This window comes from Portunus trituberculatus, chromosome 20 (genome assembly GCF_017591435.1).
Source record: "Portunus trituberculatus isolate SZX2019 chromosome 20, ASM1759143v1, whole genome shotgun sequence".
Lineage (NCBI taxonomy): Eukaryota > Metazoa > Arthropoda > Malacostraca > Decapoda > Portunidae > Portunus > Portunus trituberculatus.
The window spans coordinates 3025001-3035000 of record NC_059274.1 but is presented as its reverse complement, the minus strand read 5'-3'; the positions used below and the strand labels follow the sequence as shown (position 1 = coordinate 3035000).

General features: G+C 40.3%; 1 protein-coding gene across 2 annotated transcripts in view; it reads left to right on the top strand.

Annotated features, from left to right (window-relative positions):
- The window catches only part of LOC123506765 (glypican-5-like), a 237394-nt gene that overhangs the window by 99204 nt on the left and 128190 nt on the right, over positions 1–10000 (top strand). For both annotated transcript variants that reach the window (XM_045259084.1, XM_045259083.1), the window contains one exon: positions 4402–4551. In XM_045259084.1, coding sequence (XP_045115019.1) covers positions 4402–4551 — 150 coding nt within the window. The remainder of the gene's footprint in view (positions 1–4401; positions 4552–10000) is intronic.

Below are 10000 nucleotides of genomic sequence, written 5' to 3'. Positions count from 1 at the left end.
CATGATTAAGAGAGAGAGAGAGAGAGAGAGAGAGAGAGAGAGAGAGAGAGAGAGAGGGAGAAGGGGAGCTTGATGGAACTTAACACTCAGAGGTTACTTGCACTGGTGGCTTCTATGTCATCGTTCTTAAGGGAGTGTAAGTGACCTGCTGCCAGCCTCACTCACCTCACTGATTGCATTATATCCCTCTCTCTCTCTCTCTCTCTCTCTCACGAAAAAAAAAACACGAGCTACGGTGAGGTAATCCAATTTTTCCACGCGTCCCTGCAAGAGGCGAAAAAATTAAAGCTGGAACAGACGCCACTGAATAAAAAGATAGATGGACAATTTTCACAAGGCCGGGGAAGGAACAGCCCTTAGCGTCATGCCTCGCTCTGTAAGGCATGAATATTTACGTCGCTTTTAAAACCAACTTATTTGAGAGCGTGGGAAAAGCAAGGGTAGACAGGTGGTAATGCTCCCGCCTCTCTCTCTCTCTCTCTCTCTCTCTCTCTCTCTCTCTCTCTCTCTATCGTGCTTGTTTTGGTCGTTTTTTGCTAGTGTTTGTGTTTAAACGCCTTACTTGCTGGTATTTTATTAAAGGAGGAGGAGGAGGAGGAGAAGGAGAAGGAGGAGGAGGATGCATAGATGGAAGACGAGAGGGAAGAAGGGAAGAAGTGAGACATTGAGGAAGGAGGAATGTGTGAACTGAAGTAAGAGGATGGATGTAACAAGTTGAGAGTGCTGTGTGGGTGTGAATACTAAGCTGTAGGAATAAGTGGAGCTAGAGAGAGAGAGAGAGAGAGAGACAGACACAGAGAGACTGAGAGATGGACACACACGCACACACACACACACACACACACACACACACACACACACAGAGAAAGACAGAGAGACAGAGACTGACTAAACTAGCAGACAAATAGACAAGATGAAGCAAAACTATTAACACACACACACACACACACACACACACACACACACACACACAGACGAATGACCTCCTAACCAACAGGCCGAAAGACTGACAGCTACAAAGGAAGAGTGTGAAAGGGAGCGAGGGGAAGTGTGGGTGGCAAGGAGGAGTGCCAGAAGGTGCCAGGGGGGGTGAGGAGAGTGGCAGAGGAGCAAGCAGACACAGAGGCGACAGTGGCACTCAGGTCTGTGTCTTTGTCTTCCTCTTCCTCTTCTTCTTCCCTCCTTCCGTTCAACCCTTCCTTCCCTCCTTCCTCCTTCCCTCCTTTCCTCCTTTGACTTAATTAGTGCCAGTGGTGTGCTGATCCTGGTGGCACTTGGCTCTCTCTCTCTCTCTCTCTCTCTCTCTCTCTCTCTCTCTCTCTCTCTCTCTCTCTCTCTCTCTCTGTTTTCGATATGAATTTACTTGTAATGTATGATATGGACTAGATATTTGAGAGAGAGAGAGAGAGAGAGAGAGAGAGAGAGAGAGAGAGAGAGAGAGAGAGAGAGAGAGTCTAAAGGTCCTGCATCTTTTCCATCTCATTTTTTCTTTTCTTTTTTTTAATTCCTTCTTTCCGTGTTTGTCTCTTCGTTTTCTTGTTGTATGTTCATTTTATTACATTCGTTATATTCTTTATTTATTTTTCTCTCAATTTAAAAAGTGATTTCTAAAGGATTACGTTTCTATTTTATTTTTCTTTCGTTATAGCTGGCCAAAATGTTATGTTTTTTTTTAATATAGTGTCCCCCATTGTTGTTGTTGTTGTTGTTGTTGTTGTTGTTGTTGTTGTTGTTGTTGTTGTTATTCTTGTTCTTCTTGTTTCTTTTCTCCTCCTCCTCCTCCTCCTATTTCGTCTTTATATTATTTTCTTCTTGTTCTTATTCTTTTTCTTGTTCTTGTTCTTGTTCTTGTTCTTGTTCTTCTGCTTCTGCTTCTTCTTCTTCTTCCTCTGCTTCTTCTTCTTCTTCTGCCTCTGCTTCTTCTTCTTCTGTCTCTGCTTCTTCTTCTTCTGTCTTCTTCTTCTTCTTCTTCTTCTTCTTCTTCTTCTTCTTCTTCTTCTTCTTCTTCTTCTTCTTCTTCTTCTTCTTCTTCTTCTTCTTCTTCTTTTCTTCTTGTGCTTCTTCTTGTGCTTCTTCTTTTTACTTTTCGTCCTCGTCCTCCTCCTCTTCCTCCTGCTCCCAGAAATCTCCCTCGCCTCGGAAACAGTCACGCCGGAACCAAGCACGTTAAACACTTAAAAGAGAAAGAGAGAGAGAGAGAGAGAGAGAGAGAGGGTGTTTGAAGATGTTCGGTATGCCTCTCTCTCTCTCTCTCTCTCTCTCTCTCTCTCTCGCCATATTGCTGGTTATTCTTAGTTCGGTCTAATCTGGTGCTCACTGCAGACATATTCATCATTACTCGTGTTAATTACAGGTAATATCAATGTTCAGTTCACTAATTAAGTTCATGCAGGTAATATTCTCATCAAAAAGGAAAATCGCTGCCATGGTATTAACTTTTCTTCCTACTTTTTTCACACATATATTTTGTTTCAGTCTTTTCATTACTCAGGTAGTTTTCGTATTTTCATAATGGGATTCATGTGCAGGTATTTTGAAGAAGTTTAATTGTATCCTTAAGCATTATATTTCCACTCGTTGTTTTTATATTTTTTTTTCTGAGTTCGTTATTGTGTATGCTAGATTGTTTCGTATCGTCGTCATCATTAGTGTGTGTTCTCTGGCCCTCATAACTATTTGAAAAGGTATAGGGTTATATTTCCATCCATTATTTGAATCGTTTCTTTCTCCAGAGTTCGTTATCATGGCATGTTAGTTCATATTGTTCTCATTATTAGTAAATCTTTCAAAAGTATTCATGATTTTTCAATATTTTCTTTTTTTTTCATGGTAACGTTCCTGAAAAACTCGGTGTGCTAATTAACGCCACGCGCCGGTGTCACGTAAAAACTGTGTGCTTTAAAATAACACAAAATTTGTCATGTTTACCTACAATCATAAACTTTGCTTTTATGCGTTGTAAAAGCACTAGACATGTTGCATTATTTTTTTTATGTACTACAGTTTGCCTTTCTTTTATTTATACCATGTAGGCTTTCCACGGCAATTTCTGGGCTAAAGGGGGTTCATTTGGGGTACCTCCTATCTCAAAGCCCAACCGCTAGGAAACCGTTGCCCCGAGTGAAGAAGGCCAACCTACATTCGGACCGTGGGCAGGATTTGAACCCGTGCGCTTGGAGATCCCCTCGGGCCCCAAAGCGCGCATGTTTCCACTGTATGTGCTTTTTAACAGTGATCAGTGACATTCGTTCATCATCGTTACCATCATAATCATCGTTATTGTCATCGTTTTTGTCTCCATTACCACCGTCATCGCTATCCTTATCACCAGCATCATTATCACCATCATCACTACCAGCATCATCCCATATCATCACCAGCATCACCATCATAATATTCACAGGAGCAAAAGGTCTTCTTTCTCCATCACCATTTCGTCTGTCTTTGTACACCCGGAGTCACATATTGTTATCTGATCAACACAGGCACTGACATGATACCACTTCAATAGTCTTCAACTTCGCTATTCTTATTCTTTACTCTTCTTTGTTGCAGACACACCCCTAAGTCTCATTTTCTTATCAGTTTTCATACCACCTCACATTTTATTCCATTTGCTTCACTTAAACCCCCTTCTCAACTCCATAAGCGAAAACTTTTCCCATTTATGCAAAACTGTGTGAGTAGAGCCCTTTCTTTCTATAGACTTTGAGCGTTCCTTTCCTCCAAACCTTTTCCCAAATTCTCAGTTCTTTCTCGTATTCCTTTATCTATCTCCGTTTGGAAACCCATCATTTCCCAACACTCCTTTATTTTAGTGGTTTGCAATGTGATTCCAGTCCTTTTCTGGCAGATTCTAGTACTTTCCAATACTCTTACATTCCAGTACTTCTAAACACATAAGTTCCAGTTCTTTCCTGTATCGTCACATTTCATAGATTTTAAACACTATTTGTTTCAGACCTTTTCAGAAGTCTATAGACATTTTCAACTCCGTTTTTATGCTGCACGTTGCAGACATATCTATTCCAACCATCTTTAAAATCATTCCGGCCTTTTCTTTTCAACACATTCTAGTCCTCTTCAATAACCTTTCATTCCAGTCACTTTATATTACTTTTTATTACGGTATGTACTTCAACACCATTCCAGCTTCTGAGCACGTATCATTCCAGGCTTTCAGTAATGTTTCATTCCAGTATACGCTCCAGTACCATTCCAGCCCTATTTCAGTCTTGGCACCCTTCATTCCAGTATACGCTCCAGTACCATTCCAGCTCTTCAGCACCCATCATTCCAGTCATTTTAGCACCCTTTCATTTCAGCCTCTCTCAGCGTCCATTATTTCAGGCCATTTCCTCATCCACACACCACTAACCTTCTTTTCCTTCCTTGGCACAGGGTCTGAGGTGTGTGGGGGCGGCGCCTGCTGCGTGCCTGAGGTAACGAATGCCCTGCTGGCGGCGGGCAAGCGCTCCCTAAGAAAGGTGGTGAGCTCCACGGCCGACAAACTGCTGAAGGAACTCACGACACAGCGGCACCGTTTCAGCAGTAAGTAGGAACATGTATTCTGGGATGTTCTTTGTGTTGTGTGACTGTTTTTCCAGGATGTTATGAGTTCTTGACGACGTTTAGGGATGCGTGAATGTTCTTGGGTCATTTTAAAGGTTGTGTGAACGTTCTTCGGTATGTTTCGTGTTGTATGAATGTTGCGAATGTTCTCGCTGTTGTGTTTTCTTTTTTTTACTTTTTTTTTTAAATCTGTGTTTGTGTGGTTATTTCCTGATGGTGTGGATAATCCGTCACTACTACCGTGAATGGGGATGTTTGAAGCTGTGTGAATCATGCTAGTGGTCTGCGTTTTTTTTTTTTTTTTCCTTTTTCCTTTTTTCTGATTTTTTTCACTAAAGTATGGGGAATTTGTATGTATGTATGTATGGTTATTTTTTTTTTATGATCTGGATAAACTACTACTACTACTACTACTACTACTACTACTACTACTACTACTACTAACTACCTCCATGACAACGTGTGCTAAATGTTACTGAAATGTTCATTTAGTAGATACGGTTGAAATATGTTTCAGAATTTTGGTGTGGGGAAATACATAATTATGTATGCACATACCTCTGTGTGTGTGTGTGTGTGTGTGTGTGTGTGTGTGTGTGTGTGTGTGTGTGTTAGAACTATGAATACACACACAAAAAAAAAAAAAAAAAAGACAGACAGACAGATATGCAAGCAGATAGACAGACAGACTGGGAAGAAGAGGGAGAGGAAGGAAGGATATTGAAGAAAGCAGTGATGTCGCCGGTAATTGCTTGAGGAACCGAAGAATTGACTGACATCCTGAAGAGCCCTTGACTGAATGAACCACTGGGTACGTTCACAAGCCTCCGCACCATTGGCTGACTGATTGACTGACTCACGTTGCGGATAATGGATGTTGATTTCGTGGCTAAGAGTTTCCGAACGTACTATTAACTGATCAGCTGAGCCTTAAACGAAACCTGGACACTGATTGACAATGTGAATAAAGGATGTAAAAAGACTGGCCGTATTACAATGAGCTTCAATTCGCTTTGTCTTTCCCCTTGATAATGACAGAGCTGACTTGAAGGACTGATTGACTGAATGATAAAAGGAACTAAATGACAACTGAATGATAACAATGAAAAAAAATGTAAGAAAATGAAAAATTAAATAGTAGATAAGAAAATGATAATAATAAATTTCTCTGACTTAATACAATCAGATTTAGTGATTAAGTAGGGAGTGAGTGATAATTGAATGGCAGTTTACTTCATAACAAATAGATAATAACACTGGGAGAAAATATTGTTGTAGAAAGTGAATGATTAATGAAAAAAAATAATGAATGGTAATAAATGAGTCAAGATCTAGTCAGCAATGAATAATAATGACGCAAACACTGAATAATAACTGATAAAGAAATGAAAAACCAGTAAGTATCAATTAAACCAAAGGAGAAATGGCAACTTGCAATACAACTAATTAAATGTAACTCAGTAAATAGAAATGACAAATTGCAATACAGCTGATAATATGTAACCCAGGAAAATAAGTTACACAAAAAGGAGAAATGATAACTTACAATATTACTTATTATATGTAACCCAGTAAATTGCAGCTAAACCAAAGGAGGAATTGCAACTTCTAATACAACTACTTCTTTTAAGAGGGAGGTATCGAGGCATTTGCTCCCCCAACTTTGGCTGACGCTTTTACACTTTTTAGAGAGCCACCACTCAACTGGGTCTTTTTTTTATCTTTCTTTTTTTACCCTTGGCTGGTCCTCTTCCCTACGTAAAAAAACAAAAAAGACTGAATATATATAGCTCAGGAACATAACAGCCAGACAAAAGGAGGAACGACAACATGCAATACAATCATATGTACTGTACTGCGCAGTGCCTCCCTCTCTGATCACTTGACTAAACAGACAACACCATCCCCACACTAATATGCCCCACGGGATTTCCACCTCACTGATTCCCTCCACCTCCTCCCACCACTCCTAAACTTATAATTGAGCGAACCACTGAATAATCCAACTCGAACCCTCTCAATAGAAGCCTCGACTCGGTTCACTCGACTCACTACTGAACCACTAACTCACTCACTCACTCACTGACTTGTTCACTCACTCACTCCTTCACTCACTGACTTATTCACTCACTCCGTCACTTTAATGTCTTGGAATTTAGGTTAAGGTTATTATATGGTAGATTATCATTCTCTCTCTCTCTCTCTCTCTCTCTCTCTCCACAGTTGCATCACTTCATATCATGTAACACACACACACACACACACACACGCTACTATGACTACAAAAAAACACCACCACCACCACCACCACCACCACTACACACCGCAACACCATATTACATAAACACAAGCTACTCTCGTAATGAACATCACGCAGCATCGTATAACCACACACACACATCCACACACACACACACACACACACACACACACACACACCACCGCCACATACCACGAAGTCAATACTCACATTCCTTCACACCTCCCACTTACTGACTCACTCCACACTCACTCGCTCACTCACTCACTCACTCACTCACTCACCACGTTAACTGATTTACTATTGAAAGTCTGAGAACGCTTAGAGAGAGAGAGAGAGAGAGAGAGAGAGAGAGAGAGAGAGAAAAAAAAAAAAATTCAACTGGACATTACTGTGAGATGGTGGTAGGGGAATGGGGAATGATGGGGAAAGGAGGAACGAAATGGAGTTAAAGGATATAAAAAGAGAAAGGAGAAAAAGGAGAAAAGGAGGAGGAGGAGGAGGAGGAGGAGGAGGAGGAGGAATAATGGGAAGAGAAGACAATCTGCAAAATAGAAAATATGACTTTTAAGGAGAGAGAGAGAGAGAGAGAGAGAGAGAGAGAGAGAGAGAGAGAGAGAGAATTAATCCACAAAAGGGTATTTGGAATGAATTGAGGGTAGGTTAGGGGAGGAGGAGGAGGAGGAGGAGAAAAAGTAGAATAAGAATGAAGAAGAGGAGGAAGAGGAGGAGGACAGGGATGAGAAGGAAGAGAAGGAAGAGGAAGAGAAGGGCGAAGAGGAGAAGGAGGAGCTACGAGATATGAATGAAAGGGAGGAGGAGTTAATTTAATGTAGGTGGACGAAGCAAAAGAGAGAGAGAGAGAGAGAGAGAGAGAGAGAGAGAGTAAACAAAATTGAGAAGACTTGCAAGGAAGATCAGTATAGGCTTAAGGAAATAAGGTCAAGGAAGACATTAGAGAAGAAAACAGTAATTAAATGTGTGTGTGTAAGAGAGAGAGAGAGAGAGAGAGACAGACAGACAGACAGACAGACAGACAGACAGATAGACAGACAGACAGACAGACAGACAAACGTATAAACTCAAGGACTATTTAAATAAAGATACGAAATATGAGAATAACAAAAAATTGAGGATTGAAAGACGAAAAATAATAAAAACGGGAGAAAAAATATGAAAACTTACATAAAGAATAAAAAGGAAGATGTAATTAAGGAACAGGAGGGAAAAAAATTAAGGGAAAAAAAGAAAAAAGAAAGAAAGAAATTGAAAAAGAAAAAGTAAGAGATAGGAAAAGGAATGATGAAAAGGGGGAGGAGGAGAAATGGGTAATGAATAGGGCTATGAATGGAAGGTTAGGAGTTAAAATGGTTGAAATGGGTAGGATGTGGGTGCAGTGAGAGAGAGAGAGAGAGAGAGAGAGAGAGAGAGAGAGAGAGAGAGAGAGAGAGAGAGAGAAAGATTGTAACGGTTCCTCTACACACACACACACACACACACACACACACACACACACACACACACACACACACGAAGTCAACAAACAGGTAGAGGGAACAAACCAACACACAGACCAGTAGACCCACACACAGTTCAAGGTTTGCTGTAAGAAAAAAGTATATTTCATTCGATTGTAATCTGACACGAATGGCCTGTGTGTGTGTGTGTGTGTGTGTGTGTGTGTGTGTGTGTGTGTGTGTGTGTGTGTGTGTGTGTTGAGTTTGAATTTATGTACGTGTTCTTGTGTAGCTATGAGATATACATGCTTCGTGGTGTGTGTGTGTGTGTGTGTGTGTGTGTGTGTGAAATATTTGTGTGCTTGCGTGGCTTATGAAAACATTATCTAAGTAATTTCATGTACCCAGAGAGAGAGAGAGAGAGAGAGAGAGAGGTGGAACAGGTGTGAAGTAGGCAGGTGTGTGAAGATGACGGTAGAAGTGGTATTAAAGAGGTGACGTAGTGATCATGTCTGCCAAGTATGTGCCGCCTGGGCCAACACACACACACACACACACACACACACACACCTGCTACTACTACTACTACTACTACTACTACTACTACTACTACTACCATACCTCCACCACTACCACCACCACCATCACCACCACCACTGTAATTATTTCAATATTTATTACAATTAGCAGAGCAGACTGTAATTTAGTTTTACCTTCGTGTGTGTGTGTGTGTGTGTGTGTGTGTGTGTGTGTGTGTGTGTGTGTGTTCCGCCTTGGTAGTTAGTAATATGTTAATTATTGTATCTCCTGTTCTTTAATTAGTTTTTATTTATTGGTGTATTACTAGTTAATAAGTTCCAAGGTTGTCTCGTTAAACCGTGCACTGCGATTCGTTATTCCCTCTCTTCTCTCTCTCTCTCTCTCTCTCTCTCTCTCTCTCTCTCTCTCTCTCTCTCTCATTTATGTATCTTCATGTATTTTTTTATATCTTTACACGTATTCTTTCATTCTATTTTTCCACTCGTCTCTCAGTTTATCTCTCTATCCATCCTGTCCTCGTATTTATGTCTTCCCATTATGCATATCTATTTAATCTTTTCCAATCTATTTATTCCTTACGCGGATATATTTTCTTTTATTTTCATTTTACTACGGACACTCCACTTGATAACAGCGGAGTGGTGTGTTGCTAATCATTGTCCTGTATTGACGTCACAACTGCTAACACCTTTAACCCAATCGCAAACTAAGAAACTCTTGACGTCACAAAAGCATCTGACCAGCTCCAGTTACCAATGCACGTGATGTCAGTGAAATGCACGACCGATAAGGAGTTAATTTTTTTTTTTTAATGTTTGTGTGACGTATAGAAATGAAAAGAAGTGAAAAGAAAGAAAGGAGGAAAACCACACTGGATTTTCTTTTCACAAATTTTCGTGTCTACACCTTAGAGTTAGATAATGTTAACCTCTTCAGTATTTGAACACATTTTTTACCTTGATTTTTGCGTGTGATTATAATAGAGACGGTTTTATTTGCATTAGGAAGGGTCTATGGAGGTCAGAAGATTGATGGCCAGGGTCTTCACTGTTCTAATCCCAACAAGTGTTTCTGAATGTGTGAAATCGCTAAATAGTCACCAGAATGAATGTGAAAACGTGTTTTGTACTCAAGAGATTAATATTTGCTTCATAATCGTATATTTAATCAA